Source organism: Schistocerca nitens, chromosome 1 (genome assembly GCF_023898315.1).
Source record: "Schistocerca nitens isolate TAMUIC-IGC-003100 chromosome 1, iqSchNite1.1, whole genome shotgun sequence".
Lineage (NCBI taxonomy): Eukaryota > Metazoa > Arthropoda > Insecta > Orthoptera > Acrididae > Schistocerca > Schistocerca nitens.
Genome location: NC_064614.1, coordinates 551,184,928 through 551,210,432, shown reverse-complemented (window position 1 = coordinate 551,210,432; position 25,505 = coordinate 551,184,928). Strand labels below are relative to the sequence as shown.

Sequence of the window (25,505 nt, the reverse complement as noted above, 5' to 3'; positions counted from 1 at the left end):
ACAAACGCCGGGATGGTTCCTTTGAAAGGGCAAGGCCGACTTCCTTTCTATCCTTCCCTAATCCTATGGGACCGACGAGCTCGCTGTTTGGTCCCCTCCCCTGAAATCAACCAACCAACCACCAGATTTATGTCCTCTTTACATTCTTAATGTTGATTATTTTTGTGTTCCAGCTGCAATTTTCATACAGGAAACAATCATTAACTGGAACGAAACTTTAATATTTTGTTCAGTGGAGATCCATCACGTCCCCTGCTCGATCGAAAAAATTGATCGATTACACATTCACGAATTCATAAAACCTTTGCGTCGTTTTTGTGTTTATGGTCGACTGAGGAATGTATTATTTTTCGCATTTGCACAGTTGAGTTTTGCCTTTGCTAAATGTCACGATCTGACATTAACGCAGCATAAGAACTTAGAGATTAAATAAACTGGAGCTTTAATTTTGTTCCATAACCTTACGTACCTTCTATTTTGATTTACTCCTTGATATGGCTTTAAGACGCGTAATACCGAATTTAGCAGCAGAGCCCAGTTATTTCGCTACCTTATTTATCAAATATCATATCAGCTGTTTGACATTAAGCATGAAATTGACAAGCTTAGAAACAGCACACAGAAAAAAGTATTTTGTGTATAGTGTATTTTCGAACGTAATCGTAATTTGACTTCAGTCATGTCATCTTGTTACTGCGGAATGTGGCACAAGATGGCTGCCAGTGGCTTGCCAACTAATATTTTCAGCATTCTTTCCTTTGTTACATTTTATTGTGAGTCGTAACAGTTTTTTAATTTATTCGTGTCTTTGGTTTGCTGCAATTGAAATCATTGTACTGTTTCTTTCTATGGTATGATGAGAAAATGGAACGACATGACAGCGGACCTACGAGTGTATATACAACGGGCTGTGTAAATGTTGTCTCCCAACCATTTTTTCTTGTTAACACACCTCGGTGTATTGTGAAACTCACTAAATTTTGCATTTAGTAAAAAACTACAAATTGTCGTTGGCATAAGTAGAAGCGGTAGTTAGTTCCCCACAGTTACTGTGAAGGAAAAAAAAAAATGTTAAGTTGGAGTGATGTCTGTAGCTCTGTCAAGCTCAGGTGTTTATTGTGACAGCACGCATCTCTTCGTTTAGTACCTATTCTGTTAAGGGATGTATCAGATATCATAGAAATAAATTCGCTAACGTAGTTTGAAGAGTAATATTAGCGATTTTATTTCTCTTTTTATTTAAGATATCGTATGTTAATCATGGGGTTGACTGTGCATACCACTTCCGAGTAGTATTATATGGGTTGACTGTGTTTACCACTTCCCAGTAGTATTATATGCGAAGACAGTTTTTTTTCTGTACAGGCAACATATTTGCAATACACGAATAACCATCCTAGAATGTTAAACATACCAAACTTTTTTTAAAGGAATGTTGTGATTTGCCCATAAGTGACCTCTCATATCTTGTAGTTGTTTTCTGTAGTGTGCAAAATGTTTGATGTTGACATCGTTCTTTTCTGTTAAATTATTAACCTTGTGTTTTGATAGTGTTGATCTTTTTGATAAATAATATTAAGTAATGTTTTCTTTGGTGTTGTGTTTCATGTATATTGCTAAACCTGTTGTCTTAATGATAAATGAAATGTGTATTTATTTGTTTCAGAGACAGCCTGCAAAGATGTTTCATCACGTGCTACCGTCTCATGAATATCCACTGCAAATGATGATTATATTTAGCAGGCTGTTTTTTAACTCATCAGACTGCAGCTAACACTTGTATCACTGTGTTTAGTACAAAGTGGTGTGTTGAAGGCGTGTGCTTTTCATGTGTTGTGCTACTTTTAAATATCCGGTGAATTATAGTGTTGTTAAGTGTCAACAAGTGTAGTAGTGGATGAAGGAGGAGCAACAGTGGCCCGCGGGCACGTGACTGTTGCCTGCCCGCGTGGCCTAGTATGGGCCAACAGTCCATCGTCACTATGAACCCTGCCACGTCGGGCAAGTCGTCCACCCGCTCTTCGGGATACCATCAAAAGGCTCTTCAGGAGATCCGTAATTCATTGCTGCCATTTGCAAACATTGGAGGAATTGGTGAAACTGTAGGATCAAGTGCAGCAAGTACCATCTCCACTCTCTCAACAACTAGTGGTGTTAGTTCAGCATCAGGACTTAGTGGACTGAGTGCAGCTTCTGGCAACAATAGTGAAAAAGACCTATCTGTTCTTCGCCAGGCAGTTTCGCAGCTTGTCACCATGGGATATACAGAGGTAAGTTTTAGGAGTAAATTACTATTAACAGAACACTGCAGTAAAGCTGTCACAGGTTACTGTGATACTAATTTTGTAGCTTACACCATGTAATAATTACTTATGCATTACATCCATATGTTGTTCTGCTTAATTACTTCTTGGTGGTCACAGAAAGTGATATTAATGAGCTGATCAGCTTATTGCATAGTTGGATGACATGAAGTTACAGTTACCAAATATGTTTTCTTCTGCCTAGGTATGAGATTCTTTTACTATTAAAATGAGAGAATGAAAGTTAACTGATATCTGCCTGTTTCACCTCCTTTCTTTCCATGGATCCCTCATTGTCTTTCACCTGTGTATTCATGGGTGTTTTGTTTATTAGCATAACTGTCCAGTATGAACACATAATATTGTTACATGTTTGCAGAGAGCACTTGAGATTTTTATTTCAAATATTTATTTGGTCATATAATTTCAAATTGGAGGGCCTGTGTTCAGAGTCATTGGTAGTTGCTTGTGCCATACTGCTTGACAGCAGCCTCTCCAATCTGCTTATTATGTAGGTGTGTTGTCCTGAATTTTTATTGGTATCTGCTGCTGCTGCTGCTGTTGGTTGCCTCGAAAAGTAGATATTCTGCATATGCCATATTCTATTTGGAACATACCACCTACATGAATGAGGCCATTAGCTTATGTGTGTAGTTTGGTTTTTTTACCACAGTTCACCACTTCGACAACATTACAGCTGTAGGATAAACCAGTTTACACTCCCATTTCACGTGCTAGGCTTACGACCAAGTAATGACAGAGTTTTTATCAGTTACAATTTTGCAAAATAAGACTTTCATTGTAGCTGTTTATATATTAGATTTGTTGTTGTCAATGGGTCTAATTGAGAGGATATATTCTATACCTCTGACAAAGGGAATTGATTTGGCACAATATATGAGAATGCTAAGTAAGTGTATTGTAGTTGATGTAATGAGCCATTGAAAAAGAATAATGAACCAGAGGCATTAGTTTTTTTCCATAGAAGAGAAACTTTGAAAATGGCAATAATCCTAGTTTCATGTATCGGTATTCATATACATATTCCTCATCTTAAAATGGAACAAATGTTTATTATGTTGTAGTCTTTCACACACACATGTGACAGTGGTCAGTCATAATGTAAAACACATCATGCTTGAGAGAATATTGAATTTTTAAAGGCAGGGTTGTGCCAACACCATTGTGTTATAAATTGAAACATATTAATTTGAGATGTAGAAAGGCTAACCTGAGTGACCGGTGCTCACTAAAGGCAGGAGTATGTTTTGCCTTCTAACACTACGTGTGGTTTTACGTGTCATAAACATACAACACAGCACACACTTTTGCTATAAATAAAACATTTCAATCCTATGTGGTAAATGTTTACTTGCTGTAATAGACACTAGCTTCCTTTTAAAGTGCTCTACTTTTTTTTTAGTAAAATTATATAGCCTAGCTTACTTTTATTAACACATTTTTGATCATCAGGATGTAGTTTGCAAGGCTCATCATGTGACAACTGAATGCTTATTGATCTTAAGTACTTCCACTGATTTTTAGAAACGTATGTACACATTTCCAGCTGAGAGAAGACTCTCCTGTAAAAAAAGAAAAAAAAAATTAATATACTGAACCAAGCTGACTGACATTTGTGTACCCAGAAAGGTGGGATGCAGTCTCTCTGTTCTTGCTTTAAATCATCTCCAACCTGTCAGATAATAATGTTGAAAATTTTTCTCTGACTGATGACCTTAGAAGTTAAGTCCCATAGTGCTCAGATCCATTTGAGGCAATTTTTCTCTGTTTAGAGAAATGGTAATAGACCACAGAATTTCTGCTTATTTTGTAACTTATCTTGTGCTGTAGTTTTTATTTCATGTGAAACTTTAAATAATTAAGGATCTACTTACTTTATTTCTTTCAAATTATGAATTCACTGTAAGGCATACTGCTACATTCACATTTGCCATCCACGAGTCTTCTGTCCAATGGTCAATACTCAAGTCATATATATTAATTGCCTCACTCTTTTTTTTTGTTGGTTCATTGCATTGATTGTCAGATAATGCCCAAAAATACCATTTCTTCCTGAACAAACACTAAGTGCATTTAGCTACCTGAATACTCAACTTTGTTTTTCATTCATAGTCTCATGCATTAATATTTACGAGTATAAATCAAATATTAGCAATGTCAGCACCTATCAAAAGTGCTTATTGAAACAAATGTTGGTCTACAAAGTTGACGTTTTACACCACATGTCAGCTGATATTAAAATTATTGTTGACATCGAGGTCAGAAGTTGGTAACTTTGTTCCATTTTGTAAACATTCTGTTGATGTCCATCAAAGCACAGCTGATGTTTACCGTGTCCTTTCCCAAACATTGCTGAACCTATTTCTTGAAACTAGATCACATGCCTTGTGAAGCATGAGTGTGTTTGTTATTTCAAAAATTTCTAACTTTAATGATTATTATATAAGTTAGTTAATGTTTGTCTCCAATATTACAGGGTTTCAGTGACAGGAAATATTTTGATGCTCACTTTGGTAGTACACAAATTTTTGTTAACATGCTGAGAATATAGAAAAGTTATCATCTTATCCTCCAGATTCCATTTTTTGAAATTATATGAGTTCTTTCAAAAGGTGTCAGCGATCTCTTCCCCCTCTTTCCACAGTGGAATTAATACTTCTCCTTAAGTCAGAGAGACAAAACTAAAAACCTTTTCTTTCTATTTGCAGTGCTGATCTTTTTCTTCATTGTGGCTGTACATAAGACATATTTATGAATCAGCATACATTTCCAAACTTAAGTGAACACATGAACATTGGAGATTAGGCTCTTTTGTGGGGTGTCAGTATGAAATTGTAATTTTACTCCAGCATGTGTAGAATTACCGTGTAACTGTGGGAGTAACTCTCCTGTCAATTTTCCAGAATGAAGTGTTAAAGGCTGCTTGGAAGCAAAAGTTGACTAAACAGTGGCAACATTGTGGTGTTGCCATAGGAACGTAAGCAAAATAACATTGAGACTTTTTGTGGTAAGCATGCAGATCATCTGTGCAATGTCCAATTTAGTTCTCGGGAACTTCTTGTCATGTGGACTGTAGCTGTAGTGCAACGTAAGAGAAGCATTGGCATTAAGCTGTAGCCGAGACACAGTTTACTTGGTTTAATGAAACCAAGCACGATATTGCAATGGTTAAGGCTTTCCATTTGGAAGGAGTGGTGCTCAGTTCCCATATGTACTATCATTCAGCTTTCAGTTTGTCTTAGTTTATTAGGGCAAATAGTGAGATGGTTACTTTGTAAAAGGACAGTGCCGATTTTCGTACCTATCCCTGACCCGTCCGAGAAGTTAAGCCCCGACTGTAATACCGTAGTCACGAATGAAACATCCACTTAGGCTACCTACTTTTCTTGTTAGTAGTAGTAGTAGTAGTAGTAGTAGTAGTAGTAGTAATTTCCGGATCACTTTAATAGGGAAATTGGACATGTATTATCACAGCATAAGAAAATTATGCTGTTAATATATACAGGCATTTGCATGCTTACAGGTCTAATTTGACAAAGATGGACTACATTTGATAGTGGAAACACTAGTCTCAGCTCTCCATACCTTTGTCTGTACCTCAGGATGGGGAGAGCTATAGGTTGGGGAAGGTAGAGGGTAATGGCAATTCAGTTTAGGTTTTTGCAATTACACTAAATTATTTTAGTTATGAGTTCTACAGTCTAAATAAATTTTTGTGAATGTCAATATTCCTCTGCAGTGGATGCTGTAACCTGGATTGGAATATTCATTTTTGTTGTCTTTTTCACTGCTGCATAGTTTCAGCTGTGAGCCATTTTCCAGTGTGCGGTGTAAGTTGTCAAATGGACATATTTGGTTGTCACTGAAAATTTAAGTTGGTCATACTTTGTTAACATTCAATTAGATAGCTGGACTTTAAGTTAAAAAAAACCATTTCTTGAATAGCTGTGATGGAGCCTACCAAATAGAAATAATATGCATTTTTTTTTAAACCTACAGTGACAGATGTAATTATTTAAAACTTTCATGTCATCCAATGATGCATAAAACACGTATTCAGGCCATCGTACTGTTCAATTTTGTCATACCTGTTTTTATTTTGCATTAGGGATGACGTCACTATTTCTTGCATTGGTAGCTAAATATTTCTACTCCTGTAGTTTAGTATTTATCACATCATTGTGGTCTCTGTGTAATGACTATTCTGATTAGCCTATTTTTAAAGTACTGTTTCCACGATAATTAGTTTTCTGTTTCTGGGTTGATATTTTCTGTAACATCAAAATTTTGTTATGTGCTGATACTTATAAAAGATAGAATTACAAAAATAGAATTACTCAACTCATTGCTGTCACTTTCTAAATGTTGTTTGTGTAGCAATGCAGTGCTTAAACTTGTCACTTATGATACATTGTTGGTAAAGGAAAGAAAAAACAAAAAGTATCCTCTGTGTTGGCATGGTAGATGTTGGAATTTTTACTTTTGCGCCAAGTATCATGATAGTTCCTGCCATTGCATGTATTCTGTTTTCTTCGGAAGTAGCATATGTTTTGAAGCAAGGAATTTTTTACTTGGGAGAGGAGGGGGGGGGGGGGGGTGCAGGAAGGAAGATGAGAATTTATGCCAACAGCAGATGAAGTGGCTGGCCAAAGATTTTGATACCACACATTGGCTCTGACCCGTGATGTCATCAAATTGGCGGACACACCTATCTCAATAGTAAACAACATGACGACCATGATGTCAGTCACTACAGTAATGAAAAGACATAAGTAATATGCAAAATATTTAATTACATCAATACAGTGAAATTAACACGACAACCATGGAAATTAGGTCGTTTTGGGCAGGGACAAACCAAAAAATACGACACTTCTAATAATACAGACTCACTAAAACCAGTATGAATGCAGTCCACAAAACCAAAATAAACAGAACGCAAGACATAAACAAATTGATATCTGAAATTTCACTTTATCTGTATTACTCAAACGAAGCCCATGTTACCTCAGACCCGTACACATCTCCAAAACCATCTACTGCAAATTTCACTTGATATATATGTAGCTCAAATGAAGTCCGTAATACCGTGAACCCACACCCAACTCCAAAACTCATTACTGCAAAATGTAACACATACTATTGTATTGTACAGACCTGGGGACCTAGAAACACTGGAGAGGCTTTGTCCTTGCCACAGCCAGCAGTGGTACACAACCCCACGACAGGCTACAGCAGTCCATGCACCCCACCGCCACATCACACCGAACCCAGGGTTATTGTGTAGTCGGCCCCTAGCGGACACCCCCCCATCCTCTTGGGAACGTCTCAACCAGATAAGTGTAACCCCAATGCATGGTAGAGTAATAATGGTGTACGCATACATAGAGAAAGTGTTTGCAGAGCAATCGCTGACATAGTATAACTGAGGCAGAATAAGGGGAACCGGCCCGCATTCGCCGAGGCAGATGGAAAACCGCCTTAAAAACCATCCACAGACTGGCTGGCACACCGAACCTTGTCACTAATCCGCCGGGCAGATTTGTGCAGGGGACTGGCACACCTTCCTGCCCAGAAAGCAGTGCATTAGACTGCATTGCTAACCGGGTGGGCATACATACCGTAATAAAAATCAAATAAAACCATCAAAAAGGAACTTACCAACCAAAGTTGCTATCACATAAATCTAGGCTGGCTAACTACACATACATCCCTCGCACACACAACCTAATAAACCTAATAAAATCCATATATATTACCACTTGTACCTCCCAAACCTTCATCCCCCACAAACCACATCAGCAATACTTGTACCCCATGCACCCCCAAAAAATTTCAAGTAACAACCCTAGGCATATCCATTTTCCCAATAGCCCTCAGTAAACACTGAAATGGGAAAGATTTTCAAGCACACTCTTCCTCCAACAGTACTCATCTAATTGAGACTGGAAGGTGGAGGAGCACCTCTTCTTCCTACCTATCAGAGATTTAATATCCCCCGCCCCCACTCCCTATACACGTCTATTGTATTTGTACAAGCCACAGTACAATTGTCTTTAAACTCTCTACTATGACTGACAACTAAATCATCAAACGGCATGTCCCCAAAATCCCTGTAAGAAGAAAATGCATCCAAAATTATTGTGGGACGCTCTTCAATAAACTCAGCAATCAAAGCCATTAATACCTGTTTTGTCTGTATCTCCACTACCCGATAACCAACGACTGAACACCCAGCTCTTGAATCAACAGCCTTCACACCCATAGGCTAACCCTTGAATTATCCCTAACCGCATGTACTTTTGCAAATCAAGAAAATCTGTTTCCTCCACAACTTCTGGCCCACCCAACATCTCTCTCTACTTAGTACTTTGTGAACATGCTTACGTAAAAAATGAAAACCAGTCCAAAACGTGTTTACTAACACCCACCTTGCGAGCACAAAACTCAGTGGATGATTGATAGCAAATATAGTAAGTCATTAAAACCATCTCATGAACAGCCAGTGTAGAATTCTCAAACCAGAAACTTCCTGAATAAACCAATATACATAATTCTGGTGAGAACGACACATACCGGGTGATCAAAAAGTCAGTATAAATTTGAGAACTGAATAAATCATGGAATAATGTATATAGAGAGGTACAAATTGACACACATGATTGGAATGACATGGGGTTTTATTAGAACCAAAAAAATACAAAAGTTCAAAAAATGTCTGACAGATGGCGCTTCACCTGATCAGAATAGCAATAATTAGCATAACAAAGTAAGACAAAGCAAAGACGATGTTCTTTACAGGAAATGCTCAATATGTCCACCATTATTCCTCAACAATAGCTGTAGTTGAGGAATAATGTTGTGAACAGCACGTCTGGAGTTATGGTGAGGCATTGGCGTCAGATGTTGTCTTTCAGCATCCCTAGAGATGTTGGTTGATCACGATACACTTCCGACTTTAGGTAACCCCAAAGCCAATAATCGCACGGACTGAGGTCTGGGGACCTGGGAGGCCAAGTATGACGAAAGTGGCGGCTGAGCATACGATCATCACCAAACGATGCGCGCAAGAGATCTTTCACGCGTCTAGCAATATGGGGGTGAAGTGCCATCCTGCATAAACATCGTACGTTCCAGCAGGTGTTTATCAGCCAGGCTGGGGATGATGCGATTCTGTAACATATCGGCGTACCTCTCACCCGTCACGGTAGCAGTTTTTCTGTCCAGCGCCATCTGTCGGACATTTTGTGAACTTTGCTTTTTTTTTTGTTCTAATAAAACCCCATGTCATTCCAAGCATATGTGTCAATTTTTACCTCTCTATCTACATTATCCCGTGGTTTATTAAGTTTTCAAATTTATACTGACTTTTTGATCACCCGGTACATTGGTCCCTGGTCTGAGATACATCAACATTGGTCAACTTCTTTTCACCTCTACAAATATGGATCCCTCACATACTTGATAGTTAGTGCATGTAACCGAAGGAACCTGATTATAGTGAGCATGTCATCCCCCATAGCCAGATAAAGGGATCTAGTTGTGAACTTGTTTATGCTACCCATAACTAACTAAAAACAAAACAAGAAATTAAATCTCCAACAATGAACTAGACATGGCAATACTAATTCCAAACACAAGTGTGTGTACATTAGCCATAACTCCCAACATAAAAGTAACTCACAAGCAATCCAGCACAGACTCTTCCACTATCAATTACACTCACAAAATTCCAAATATCAGATGACTCAGTTGCATACCTATCAAACAATTTCGAAGCATAACACGCAGCACTGGGGGCCATCTGCAAACATGCTTTGATTCAAGTACTATTGCACCATGATGTCATCCAACACAACACAGCTATGTCACAGGTCATAGTAAGATTTGTGGAACCATAAATTTTGATTGACCTGATGAAATTGTTAGAGAGAGAGAGAGAGAGAGGGAGAGAGAGAGAGAGAGAGAGAGAGAGAGCACAAATTGATAGAGTGGGGATAAGAATGTGAGTGAGCCATGGTCTGTCCATATTAACCTTAATCTCTTAAGGAAACCATGAAATACCCAAATCAGGAGTGCTGTGCAGGTATTTTAATCCTGCTCTTCAAATTCCCTGACGGCCGTGGTGGCTGAGCGGTTCTAGTCACTCAGTCCGGAACTGCACGACTGCTACGGTAGCAGGTTCGAAACCTGCCTCGGGCATGGATGTGTTTGATGTCCTTAGGTTAATTAGGTTTAAGCAGTTCTAAGTTTCTCGGGGACTTATGACCATACATGTTAAGTCCCATAGTGCTCAGAGCCATTTCAAATTCCCAGGTGTGAATCCAGTATGTTAACCTTTGCACCAGTTGCTTGGTTCATCTTTTGGGGACACAGGAAACATAAAACAAGATAATTTGGAACGAAATTGGTAGTCAGGCACGTGATGAAAGGCATTGACTCTCCAGTGGCCTTCATATATTGTTGTTTGTGAAGAAAGAGTCGGCTGATGAAGAACAGTGTATAAGGACATTCATGTAACTAAATAAAGCAATGTATAAGAGAATAGTGGGACAACTTGGTACTCTTTTACTCTTAATTTGTCACATTTGCAGTTTTGGTTTCAAGAAAAGTGTGTTGTTGTTCAGTCCAAAGACTGATTTGATACAGCATTCCACACTAGTTTAAGCTGCACAAGCCACTTCCTTTTTGAATAACTATTGAAGTTTGTTATATTGTGGGTGAGGCTCTAGCAGAGTTGAGAACTGTACATGGTTTCTTTTAGTTAACAAAAGCATTTGTTTTTATGAACTATACAATAATTTGCATAAGTTATGAAGTTATAGGATCAGGGAAATACTTAAGAATAGCTCATTTCCTATGTGAAAAGTAGGAAGCAGAAGGTTGTCCTCTGATGCCCGTAAATAGAGCAGAGATTTGTATCTGACTGGAGTCATGTAAAGTGGGGGCTGCCACAAGTTTCTGTTATCGGTCTGTTACTTCGTGTGATGTATGAATCATCTACTATTAAACATAACAAATGAATTCAGAAAGAGGCTCTTTGTGGCTGACACACATCTGTCATTGTGAAGATGTGTATTGTAATGTAAATAACCTAACTAACATGGTAGTCACTAAAGTCATCTTGTGGCTCTCAGAAAACATAATAACCATTAACTGCAACAAAGGGTAATGTGTACAGTTTATGACAAGAAACTCGGGTAACAGTGAAATTTTATTGTCCCAAGATGGGCAAACAAAAGGTGAGTTCAACCATTTTAAATGCACGTGACTAAAGGTGGGTGACAAATGTACATGGGATTATGCATCAGATTCAAGATATTGTGCAGAAACTGGATGTTATCTTTACATAAGGGTAATGTTGACTGTCTCTGACAAAGAAATGCGAAGGCATGTTTATCTTGCTTACTTTCATCCTATTATCTCATATTATGTTACATTTTGGAGTAATTGTGTGTGAGAATATTGTTAGTTCAGAAAAGCGTTATGTCTGATCTGTGGTGTCAGTTTGGGAACTTTATGTGCAGCATTGTTTGGGTGTCTGGGAATTCTAATGTTGTCATTTTTGTGCATAAAACACCGTCAAGAGATTTTAACCAAATTTGATTCCATCAGAACAGTTGTGCACAGTGACTGTAGTGTATTTTTGAAAAAAGGAGAAGGAATGAAGCACATTTGCATATCAGATCTGTACTTTTATTGCTGATCTAGATTTGAGCTATTGAGTTGCAGTGAAGGTAGCTGTTCAGTAGCTGAAATCAAAATCTGCAGTAAAAATACCGCTCTGAAGATAGCTATTCTATACCCAAAATCTAGATCTGAAATAAAAATACAGATTGGTTAATTGTAACTGATCGCTGATTTCGTTTTCCTCTTTTGATCAAGGGATGTGTTGTCACAATATTGACTTATTCAGAAGTAATTGCAACTTTCACTCAGCAAATACTACATGGAAAAACATTTTGCAGTTGGATCACATTTTTAAGAAAGCATTTCACTGAAGTCTTTAAATCTGAATGAAAATGTTTCCTTGTGGTACACACTGTCTATTCTGCACAGTCTTTTCTTGCAGTAATTGAGTCCTTTTCTCTGTAACGTGTTATTTATTTGTGTATTCTCTCACAATTTTTTGCATTTTGTTAATTGTTTGGTTCTGTTGCTTATAAATTTTCTAATCAGCGTTCCGTAAACTGATTTGTCCCATAAATCCAAGATCAATGAGACACAGTGCAGGAAGGATATTGTAGGTAATAGTATATTACACTAATAAGGCTAATCTAAATTGAGAATGCTAATCAATAATGTACTAAAAACATCAGTAGAACTTAACTTACCGGTAAAGTTGCCATATGTCTTGTGTGTCGTCGTCTCGTCTTTGTGCCCCCCCCCCCACCCCCACCCCCCCCCCCCCCGCGATGTAGTATTGTGGCATGTGTCAATGCACATACACTGACCAGAAGACTGACAATATTTTTGTTGTATTAATATTTATTGGAATACAGGTTGTGGCAACAGTTATTTATCACATAACCTGAGGTACAGGTAAGATTGAAAAGCAGCAATTGGGTTGTGAGTTTGTGAAACCAACAAATGGAAATATGAAATCTTAGTTGTGGTGGTGTACTGTTTTGTAGTGTAGGCCAAGTATTAGGTGAGATTGAAAAATGACAGTTCCATTATGAGTTGGATCAGCAGTATCAGATGTTTTAGTCATGTGATGAGCTTAAAGCTTCTAAGAAATCCCAGTGTAGCTTAAAGCTTCTAAGAAATCCCATTGTGCACATTGGAATGAAAGACAAAGACGTAAAAGACGGCAACAGCAGAGTGAATGAGCTGTAATTGACTGCTTGAAAAAATTTAAAAAATGTGCGAAGGGAAATAATGAATGAAGAAACTGATGGGCTGACTGCATAATTAATTGGTTTCAGAATTTATAAACTCCTTCTTTGATGGTGCTTTAACTTATTCTGATTACCTAATATTCTGGCATTAATATCATCTCAGTATTCACAAATCCAAGTTTAGTAGCCTATGTAAGTACTGTCACACCTACTGTTTGTGCTATGTGTAGCACTATATCTGTCAATAAAATGTTAGTGTATGTCTATAACACAATTTCCAAATACCTCTTATATCCAGTTAAAGAACTTGCAGTGTTTGCATTGTGACCTCTGTGTATATTTTAAAGGCTCATTAGCCAACTGATGTATTTTTATACTGAACGGAATATTGTATGAACAGTATAGAGTGGATTAAAAAAAACAGATTGCACACTTTTCCTCCCTCTTCCCCAACCCTCCTTCCCCCTCTCCCTAGTCATCTCTCTTTTTAATTTTTTAAAAACATTTATGCTGCTCCTATTCTGTGAGAGTGCACTAGCATAATGTGGGCTGCCCTTCATATAATTTTTAGCCCAAGGTGCTACTACAACAGTAGACCTACATTTTTGATAGCAAAGTTTCTCTCACGTACATTTGCTTGAAGCATCTTGAAAAGTACTTATAAATACAGCATTTTGCCTAAGAAATCAAATTAACATTAGTTTTATTTTTGTATAATTTTTTTTTTACTATTGCTTGGGAATGACCAAACTTTTTTTTTTCTTTTCGAAAATCTACATCTTTTGTACTGCATATCTTCTGAAGTGAGTTGGGAAATTTAACTCCAAGTGATACCGACTGAATGTAGCTTGCTCCTTGTGAAAAACTTTTTGTAGTTTTTACTTCTCAGATGTAGGTATGTATGCTGACACAGTGATCAGTTGAAATAAATGATTGCACCAGTCTCTGCTTGACTGTTAGGACTACCTCTCTTCATTAACAGTATATAAACATTCAGCATTCTCTTGTAACTGACTTGAAAAAACTCATTGTGAACCTGCAAAAAATAAGACTATTGTTCCATATAAGGTGTGCCAAAAGTTGAAGACAGAATGACACAAGCAGCGTGAAAAGACAGTACATTTTTATTAAATGTTAAAGTAGGTTCAGAAAGTTGCTAAAGTATGCAGAAATTGATAGAATACTCAGTAAAAATATAGTCTGCTGAATAATAGTACATACATTGTTGTTGGATAAAGAGGAAACTAAACCTTCTCTCTCTTTTTTTTTTTTTTTGTTCATCATATTCACATGATGTGGCTGATTATACATATCTTTTCGAACATTGATGCAGAAAGAGTGATATAATGATGCATGGTTGCTCAGAAACATCTTATGAAGTAGGGGCTTCTGTGCTATCTTGTTGAAATGTAACATGTTCACAATGGAAGGTATACTGATGCAGTGTTTGCATTTGAATCAGTTGTTGATCATAAGGATTTTTAATGATATCTAGTGGATCATTCCATGCTATGTGCTCTCATTTCAGAAAAAAGTTCTTGTATGATCATCACGGATTTTGATGAAATTTCATGTGAACATTTGCATGTGTTCCCAGTGAACAGTTTTACTTTCAACAATTTGATACTTGCGGGGTTAAAACCATTTGTTTGACCCAATAGCGCAGCTTTCAACATTGCATTCCTGTATTTTCAGCTACTTTGAGACATAAATTCTCAAGCAATATTTTATTGAAAGAAGCAGAACTAGACTATCTTGTTTAACTTTTTGAATTCTCTTAATTGAAATAATGACAAAAAAAAGATGTCATGAGCAATTTTCATGTAGATAATATGATGTGAAGTCAGCCAAAAATATACCCATGAAAAAATGTGAAGTTTATCTTTTTATATCTCCAGAAGTAAGTGTGCAATAAACCTGAATCTTTTCATGTGACAACTTGCCAATGCAGGGTCTTCGAGTATACAATCTCATTTCCCACTGTTTATCAATAGTTGCAAATTGAGGGCAAAATTGACATTTATTGTAAAAATGCCAAAATCACTATTTTCACTTTTACAAAAAAAGAAAACAAAGTTGCAAACACTTTTCATTGGAAAAACCACATTCTAATCACCTAAAAAACTAGATTTAGTTTGGGAGTGCCAGCCTATAAGACCCAAAAATAATGGCAAACGCTGCAATGAAATTGCACTCATATTCCACTGGTACTCATATTAAATCTGACATTTTTATTAACTTTTACAGTTGCATAATAGTTTCTGGGGAAATCAGTATTACAAATCCTGACAAGAAGAAGTGAACTTGAATCAGAAAACTGCAAAAAAGTAGTTCTGTGTGTTTTGTATGTAAAAAGCATTTAGCTCTATAAAATTCTTTTTATAAAAAAATTAAAGGGCATGAAAAATCCATTAATAAGGATAGTGTTCTTTCTTTTTGTGTTTCTTATAATTTGAGAGAATAATCTGAGCTCACTGTGGCAGTTTGCAGTCTGCAATTTCAAGAATGCATGCTGCATTGCTGTGAAAGATGCGCTGGACCAGAAACTATAGCATTTGCAGTTGCTAGCTATTTCATACAGCATGATCCACAGGAAATTATTGTGTACAAACACTGGATCCATACCAAACTGGACACACTGAACAATAAGCAGATGACAGTGGATGATGAACAAAAAGCAGATGACAGGGGATGATGAACAAAAAGCAGATGACAGTGGATGAACTTGTTGAAGAGTCTTTTCTTGGTGTCATCATATAATCAAATATCAGAGCCCTTAAATTTGATTTACAGGAGACTGAGCTTATTATTCTAATGGATTTTTCTGAAAACTATTCATTTATCATTCAGGATGCAGTGCAAGGTTTCCATGGGGAAAATAGTCAAGCATCATTCCGTCCTTTTATCATCAACTTCCCCAAAATCAGAACTTTTACTCTGTATATGAGTTTTTGTGTTGTCAGTAACTGTGACATGGCAGAGTTACTGTTCAAATTTTTATAAAGGAGCTGGTCAAAGATGTAAATACACAGTTTGTTCAGATTTCCCACATCCGTTATTTCAGTGATGGCTCCAGTGCTCAATAACAAAAGCCAAAAATTTTCTCTGTCTGTGCTGTCATAAAAGAGATATTGGAATGATGTCAGAATGAATAACTTTTTTACTTGTCTTGGAAAGTAATACTATGATGGGATGGTAGGTACAACAAAGTGATTTGCAGCAAGAGCAAAATTGCAAGGACCAGGTACTAGGCAGATTCCCATGCCAATAAATCTGTTTCTCTTCTGCACTGAAAGCAATAAGGGCATTAAATTGGCTTTCATCAGCAAAGAAGAAACAGAAGAAAATAAAGCATCACTAGAAGAGCACAAGCATGAGCATACTCTGGTAGAAACTAGAGAAAATAATCATTTTTTGCCAACTGATAAAACAACTATTTGGATCATCAGATATTGAAGTGATGCATCCTCTTTTGTGGCCGAAATTAGTGACAGTGATGTCAGTATACCAACATCAGACCTCCTGTCAGAACAATATGCTGCATGCATTTATGGAAAAAGAGTGGTGGATTGGAAACTTCTGAGAGACTTTCACTGAGCAGGATGACAGTTCAGTCAGCTTCATGTCCCCATGTGGCTCAGCAAATTCATTTTTCTTATGATCAATGAGTGAAAAGTGTTGGCTTCCAGGACAGCATACTATTACAATTCTTCCAACTCCAATAGTGACAGCGCCTGGTAGGTAGTGTAATTTTCCTTGTGATATTCAACAATAAATAATTAAACCTCTAAAAAATTTAAGTAGCTTGGAGTAAACATAAGCTTAAGATCATGAAACAAACCTCTTCTAGCTATGGTCTAGAACAATCAATGGAAACAAATCATTGAGTCTTGGCGTCCTGTGGTGAAGAAACCCACCAATGGTTGCTGTTGCACAGCTTCGGGTGTTGGCACCATGGGGATGAAGATGCTGGTTTTCTCACTTTAAGTGAAACCAACAATTGGTAAGCCACCATGGACCATTTATGCAATATTTTTTTATTAGTACACTTCTGTTCTACATAAATCACAGCTGTGGAAAAGGGAAATATACTATACTTTAGACCAGAATTGAGCTAGCACATCAATAGCATCTCAGAATAAAAAGACTCATTCAAAATTCCCATTAACAGGAAGCTTTTTTTTTAAAAAAAAACAAAAAAAAAAAAAGACGGGGAGAGGGAAGACTGCTATTTACGCATTGGACAAAACTTGAAAGCACTTTGTAGAATTTTGTTACAGCTATTGTGCAACAGTTTTACTACTGTGATCTGCAGTGCATAACTAGTTTGATTCTGTAGTTATTACAGCAGAAAAACTGTTTGAAATGTGCCATGATGAGTTGCAACAAAAGACACTTTTTTCTCTTTACGTTTTCAAGTTCTTCTGACTTAAGCCCACTCCCTACTCATCAGAATTTTTAATATTAGCTTTCACAGAAGTGTTAAACAACTGTAAAAAAATCCAATTTAATTTGAGTATCATTGGAATATGAGTGTATTTTCACTGCACCTTTCCCCTGTCATTAATTTTAGGGCCTTATAATTGTGCATTGCATAAGCAAATCTATTTTTTTGGTTGGGTTAGAATATGGTCTTTCTAAGGAAAAAGTGTTGGAAGAGTTTGCAGAAAATATTTTTAAATTTGTTTGAAAATAGGGATTTTTGTGTTTTTACAGAAATTGTCAACTTAGTCCTCAATTTCAAAACTGGTAGGGTAACGAAGGTTTATATTTGGTGACCTAGTGTTGATAAGTTATCACCTGGAAAGTTTTAGGTTTATTGTGCACTTTCTTCCGGAATTACAAAAAGCTAACCTTAACATTTTTTCAAACTTCTAGGTTTTTGGCTGACTTTGCCTCAAATTATCTACATGAAAATAGCCCATGAAATATTTTTATGTCATTTCTCTTAAGAGAATGCAAAAAGGTGTACAAGATGGTGTAGTTTTGTTTGTTTCAAGAAAATATCATCCAAGATATCTCAAAGTTGTTGAAAACTCAGAGGTACACTTTTGAAAGTTGCACTGTGGGGCCAAACAAATGACTGTATTCCTGCAAATATTAAGTTAGTCATCAGGAAACTTTACCAATGCTCATTGGGAACATGTGCAAAAGTTCATATAAAATTTTATCAAAATATATGATGGTTGTGTGGGACACTCTAGACCACTTTCGTTTGGAACGACCCTTGTTTCAGTTAATTGTATTCATTTTCAGATCAGTCTTTGTTAATAAAATTGTAAGAAAATGTAAAACTTTCAACCAAGATGATAGAGGGAGAGGCAGGGGGGGGGGGGGGCTGATTTAGTTGATGCTCGAGCCAACATTACAATGCAGTACGCTAACATTGCCCGAACTGCGTGGCTCAGATATAATGCTACAGGCAGTGAAGCAAAAGTCTTGCCTAGCACCACATTTCGAAAGCTTCTTTTCTCTTCTTGTCTACGCTGTTTATAATCCATCTTTCACTTTCATACATAGCTACATACAAATACTTTCAGAAAATACTTCCTAACACTCAAATCTATACTTGACGTTAACAAATTTCTCTTCTTCAGATACACTTTCCTTGCCATGGTGATTCTACATTTTATATCGTCCCTAATTCAATCCTCATCAGTTATTTTGCTCCCCAAATAGCAAAACTCATTTACTACTGTCTCATTTCCTAATCTAATTCAGTCAGCATCACCTGATTTAATTTGACTACATTCCATTATCCTCATTTTGCTTTTGTTGATGTTCATCTTATATCCTCCTTAAAAGACTCTGTCAGTTCCGTTCAGCTGCTCTTCCATGTCCTTTGCTGTCTCTGACAGAACTACAATGTCATCGGCAGACCTCAAAGTTTTTATTTCTTCTTCATGGATTTTAATTTTACTCCAATTTTTTCTTTTGTTTCCTTTACTGCTTGCTCAGTATACATATTGAATAACATCGGGTATAGGCTACAACCTTGTCTCACTCCCTTCTCAACCACTGCTTCCCTTTCGTGTCCCTTGACTCACCATCTGTACAACTTGTAAGTAGCCTTTCACTCCCTGTATTTCACACCTGCCACCTTCAGAATTTGTAAGAGAGTATTCCAGTCAACATTGTCAAAAGCTTTATCTAAGTCTACAAATGCTAGAAATATAGGTTTGCCTTTCCTTAACCTATCTTCTAAGATAAATCATAGTGTCAGTATTGCCTCATGTATTTCAACATTTTTACAGAATCCAAACTGATCTTACCCATGATCTGCTTCTACTAGTTTTTCCCTTTGTTTGTAAAGAATAGTATTAGTATTTTGCAGCCATGACTTATTAAACTGATAGTTGGGTAATTTTCACACCTGCCAACACCTGCTTTCTTAAGGATTGGAATTGTTATATTCTTCTTGAGTTCAGAAGGTATTTCACCGTCCCACAAATCCTGCTCATCAGATGGAAGAGTTTTGTCATGGCTGGCCCTTCCAAGGCTATCAGTAGCTCCGAGGGAATGTTCTCTACTCCTGGGGCCTTGTTTCTACTTAAGTTTTTCAGTGTTCTGTCAAATTCTTCATGCAGTATCATATCTCCCATCTCATCTTCATCTATGTCCTCCTCCATTTCCATAATTTGCCCTCAAGTACATCTCTCTTGTATAGGTCTTTTATACACTCCTACCATTTTTCTGCTTTCCTTCTTTCCATAGGACTGGTTTTCCATATGAGCTCTTAGTATTCATACAGGTGGTTCTCTTTTCTCCAGAAGTCTCTCTAATTTTCCTGTAAGTGACATCTATCTTACCCCCTTGTGATGCATGTTTTTACATGCTTACATTTGTCCTCTAGCTATTCATGCTTAGCAGTTTTGCATTTCCTATTAATGTCATTTTTAAATGTTTGTATTCCCTTTCGCTTGCTTCTTTTACTGCAGTTTTATATTTTCTCTTTTCATCAATTAAAGTCAATATCTCGAGTGTTACCCAAGGATTTCTACTAGCCCTCATCTTTTTACCTACTTGATCCTTTGTCGCCTTCACTATTTCATCTCTCAAAGCTACCTATTCTTCTACTGTACTTCTTTCCTCTGTTATTGTCAAATGTTCCCTAATTCTCTCACTGAAACTCTCCACAATCTTCGGCTCTTTCAGTTTATCCAGGTGCCATCTCCTTAAATTCCTACCTTTTTGCAGTTTCTTCAGTTTTAATCTGCAGTTCATAACTAATAAATTGTGACCAGAGCCCACATCTGCCCCTGGAAATATCGTACAATTTAAAACCTGGTCCCTGAATCTCTTGTCTTACCATTATATAATCTATCTGAAACCTTCCAGTGTCTCCAGCCCTCTTCCACGTATACAACCTTCTTTCATGATTCTTAAACCAAGTGTTAGCTGTGATAAAGTTATGCTCTGTCCAAAATTCTACCAGGTGGCTTCCTCTTTCATTCCTTACCTCCAGTCCATATTCACCTACTACTTTTTCTTCTCTTCGTTGTCCTACTTTCAAATTCCAGTCCGCCTTGACTATAAATTTTCGTCTCCCTTAACTATCTGAATAATTTCTTTTATCGCATCATGCATTTCTTCAATCTCTTGATCAGCTGTGTAGCTAGTTGACATATAAACTTGTACTACTGTGGTAGGTGTGGGCTTTGTGTCTATCTTGGCTACAATAATGCGTTCATTATGCTGTTCATAGTAGCCTATCCGTGTTCCTATGTTTTTATTCTTTATTAAACCTACTCCTGCGTTAGCACTATTTGACTTTGTATTTATAACCCTGTGTTCACCTGACCAGAAGTCTTGTTCTTCCTGCCACCAAACTGCACTAATTTCTGCTATATTTAACTTTAACCTATCCATGGACAACATAATGATATAAAAATAAACATTTTAGTAGAAACTACTATTTTCCTGCTACATATCACATATGAAAGTCCACTTTGTTACTTACATTCAGAAATACACTCAAAACACCCTGTATTTCATATTATTGTCTTTCATTTCATTTTCGGGAGTCGGGGCGTTGTGGTCTAGCAGTAAATCCTGGTGGGACCTCAGGTTTTTCTGTTTGTATTTTAACTAGGCTTGATCTCTCAGTGATGTGAGGATTCACCAGAAATGACATGTGGTTCAGTTTCCATATTAAACTGTAGGTCCTCATTCATTGCTTGGATAACTCGGTTGTGTTAGGGATATGCAAGTCGCCGAAGTGGTGTCCAGTTGAATACTTGCACCAGGCCAACGAGCCACACAAAATTATTATTATTATTATTATTATTATTATTATTATTATTGGGAAATAACTGTATGCAATTTTTCTACATCTGTTTTCCATTCACTTTTTTCCTGTTACTGTTGTTCTTTCACTTTTTTTCCTTTTTCTGTTTCTAATTCTTTCTTTCCTGGTTAGGGTTTTCATTTTCTGGAAAGTGTAAAACATCATTCATATGAGTTGCAGTTTCACAGTCCTTACTACTAAGACCTTCAGAGAGTCTGTCGGCAGAAGGTATTGCAATTATCTTCCACGAATGAGCTGTTGCTGTTGTCATCATGCTCTCCCAACCCTTATAAATACTGTGTGGTGTATAGAGCATGTTAAGGGAGTTCCTGAAACTAAGGATTTCTGAAATGTGTGCATGTTACAAGGCTAGAATCCATCATTTTCTAGGAGATGAAATGAGAAACAGCAGAAAAGTATTTCGAGCATGTCTCATGGTGGAGCCGGCCGTGGTGGCCAAGCGGTTAAAGGCGCTACAGTCTGGAACTGCGTGACCGCTGCGGTCGCAGGTTTGAATCCTGCCTCGGGCATGGATGTGTGTGTTGTCCTTAGGTTAGTTAGGTTTAATTAGTTCTAAGTTCTAGGCGACTGATGACCTTAGAAGTTAAGTCGTATAGTGCTCAGAGCCATTTGAACCATTTTGTCTCATGGTGGGCTTGGGGCTCATCCCAGTGGTGAAACATGAGTCATTTGCGTAATAGTATACACTAAACAAATATATTCATTCTAATTATGACAGAATACCTAAGGCTTGTTTGTTGCAACTCCCCCCCCCCCCCCCCCCCCCTTGCCCCCAACAAGGAAAAAACAGTGGGGGTGAGCTATTCATAGATAACCCACAAGCAACCAACCAGATAATCCTCGTCCAGATAATTGAGAGTTTGCGATAATCATTGTAACAATGCTAGTGCTAAAGCTAAATGTATTTCTCTATATTGTACCCACCCATGAATAAAATGGGCCAAGAAGTTCCCACCAAAAATATCACACACCTTTCCCACCTACTCTTACCCTGTGGGGAATTTAATGCATGTCATCATGTGCTAGTAGGCTCCATACCACCTGCCCTTGAGTTTGTGTTGTTGAGCATGTCTTTGTTATCAGAAGATTTGTGTGTTCAGAATATTGACACAGCACTCAGTACAGCACTGCTGTGGTGCATTTTTTGCCACCACTCATAAATTGTAGTCTTCTGCCCTTGCACAAGCTCAGTGACACTGATTGGCAGCTGTTATTTGATTGAAAACTTGTGAGTTTTTTATTTCTTCACAGAAAAGAAAAACGGCTACACTAAAAAATTCCCATAGCGTTATTAACCAAATTAAAAACACTTATCTTTCTACCTCACGTTGAAATCAATACCACTTCCTTGTATTCACTGGGCACGGAAAATAATTGTTCAAGCAATATAAACGACAGGCCCACAAGGATGTGACATGTTATTCAAAGCAATCAATGTTTTTCAGCAAGAGCTATATAAATCCTACATTATATTACACTCATTTTGTGATAGCATTTATCTTTTTAGGTATCAGATCAGTTAAAAGAGAACTATCAAGAAATTTAGAAGAAAAATACATTGCTTCAGATTATTTCTTACACAACACTATTCTCTGGTTGGCAGTTCCACATTTATATCCAACAGTCATTTTGCTGTGGATTAATAGTAATTGTTGTGATTAAAAATACATATAGAAAATACATTACCAATGTTTGAGATAAGAGGAGTGTATTCTTACTAATAACACAGGAATGTCTAGTCCAGGGATGATTGACACACAAATTAAAAAATAATAAAGTTTCTTTGTTAGATTAAGATTATGAAATAGTAACAAAGTGTGAGATGTCACAAGATTAATAGATAGTCAGAAGTAAGACTATTCTAGAGCACATAGCATGTCAGAGTTTCATAATTTGAATTACGCTTAAAATTATGAGACTATGTTTCAGAAAAGTTTGCCTTACCAAAAACTCTTGCCTCTGTAGCTAATTTCACTTTCACCATTTAGTTCACCATTTTGATGATAAACAAGGAAGTGGGGTGCTCTACTGTTCCCGATCACCAACATACTGCAATGAATTAAACCATTAAATCTTTCCAGTGTCTATCCCACTGAGTGCATGAGACACTATTGATGATAGTTTCTCCATTAGATGGGAATGTTACGCTTGGTGGTTCCTTTCATATTATTTGGCAAGATGTCATCCTCATCCATCTTTTCATCACATGCTAATGTAATAACAAGAAAGCAACACAACAGTGCAGCGGACATTCATGCATCCCTGTCGTCCACCTGTTCAACCACATTCTTGACACTTCATAATGTGTCTGAAGAACGAAATAGAAAGCATGTTCCCTAGGAATGAGTTAATTTTTAATTTAAAAACAAAGAATCTTCCCTATGACCTTGTGGAGAACATCGTGGTTGGGTGACCATTTTGGTCACATGCTCACTTGTAAGTAAAAGGTTTACTGTCATTGTAAGAAATCCAAACAAGATTATAAAATTTAGAATCATTTTCATGGAACTGAAGTGCTACAACAGATCTTCAGTAGAAGTTGGTTTGAGATGGTGTGTTCTAACTGTCTGTGACAGTGGTGGTTGACTTTTTTTTTTTTTTTTTTTTGTGTGGTGTGAAGGGGGATGACCACAGTTACTAAACGAGACAGTTCCAGTTATAGCTTTTCTGTGTGTTTAATAATCCTAGAAAAACATAAAGAGGTTAAACCTCGGAAGGAGGTGAGTTATAAAAGAATTAACCAAACAATATTTTTAAAACTGAATCTCACTGTCCTGATTTGTTATCAGCAGTTTCCTGAAGTTGTTCCCTCTGAGACAGTGCATTGTTAGGCCAGTCTTTTCTTCCAACACTGACAGAGTATTCCGTTTATGACAGATAGTTAACAGTAAGAAATTTGTGCTATTAAATGATGAAAATTAAGAAATGTGAAGTTTTGCTGAGTGCTCTTTACAGAGAAGGGGGCAATTGCATAAAACAGGTGATGAAACCTTACTTCCTTGGTATGACATGTATCAGGTGTGAATAGTTCCTTTCATAATATGCTGTTGCACATTTGTTATCATACATAATGATATTTAACTCTCGACAGCTTTGCATCCCATTTGGAAGTAGGCTACTTTATCAAAAGTCAGTATCTTTTCATTAATGGTTTGTCACACAATGTCGCAGATATTGATTGCCAACCTCACAGTCTGTAATGTCCTCCTCGTCCTCTCCACCTTCTGAACCAACCTTTCCTACCATTACATTCCTCTCTTTTCTCCTCATCCCTTCTGACATCCACTCTTCTATTAGCTTTCTACACCCCTGTACCATCTCCAGATCAATATTCCCACACCCTATCCTCTCACCCTATCCCTGATGTAATGCCACTATTTATCAGTAATATTACATCCTTACCACATCTTCCTATTTGCTGTTCCTTCTTTCCTAACCATTTATTACATACTTCCTCCCAATTTGTTCCTCCCTCTTCTCTTCCTACATCCACCAATATACTACACAGGATGTCCCATTTATCTTGACCACCCTAAATAACTGTTTGTCCAGATGCAAATTACAAAATGTTTCAGGCAAGTGTTCTTTAGCCGTCAGGGGACATCAATCAGCATGATTGCCTTCATTGCAGCTTTGTTTTTTTACAAAGATAATGAACAGTGGTATGACTTTTTTAAATGGCACCCTGTATTTTTTATTCGGTAATTGATTTCCTCTCCTAAAGACCTTTTCAGAAATGTATCACAGTGTACCATTCACTGAAACTCAACATTATTAAATACATAATACAACATTGACATTGACACACTCAGCACTTAGTGCAGGTACTCGGGGTAATGGAACACATCCATGTGCCGTTGACAGAGGACAAATGTAAACATAAGTAGAATGCACACCCGTCATTGTGTCAACCATTGTTAGTAGTTGTGTGAGTAGAATGTACACCAACGAAGAGAAGGTAGAAATGCTACTGATCTATGGGGAATGTAAGTTAGCAGAACAGTAATTGCAAATACTGTCTTCTTCTGTACT

The 25,505-nt window shown here is 37.1% G+C and overlaps 1 protein-coding gene across 2 annotated transcripts in view; it reads left to right on the top strand.

Moving 5' to 3' along the window:
* The first annotated feature begins 523 nt into the window (after positions 1-523).
* Positions 524-25,505, top strand: part of LOC126254345 (serine/threonine-protein kinase Warts-like) — a 214,415-nt gene continuing 189,433 nt past the window's right edge. Inside the window, exons 1-2 of one of the 2 annotated variants that reach the window (XM_049955304.1) lie at positions 524-773; positions 1,667-2,270. In XM_049955304.1, the coding sequence (XP_049811261.1) occupies positions 1,959-2,270 (312 nt within the window). In that variant the 5' untranslated portion in view covers positions 524-773; positions 1,667-1,958. Of the gene's footprint in view, positions 774-1,003; positions 1,144-1,666; positions 2,271-25,505 lie in introns of those variants that run through there. The other variant, XM_049955305.1, reaches the window with a different exon arrangement.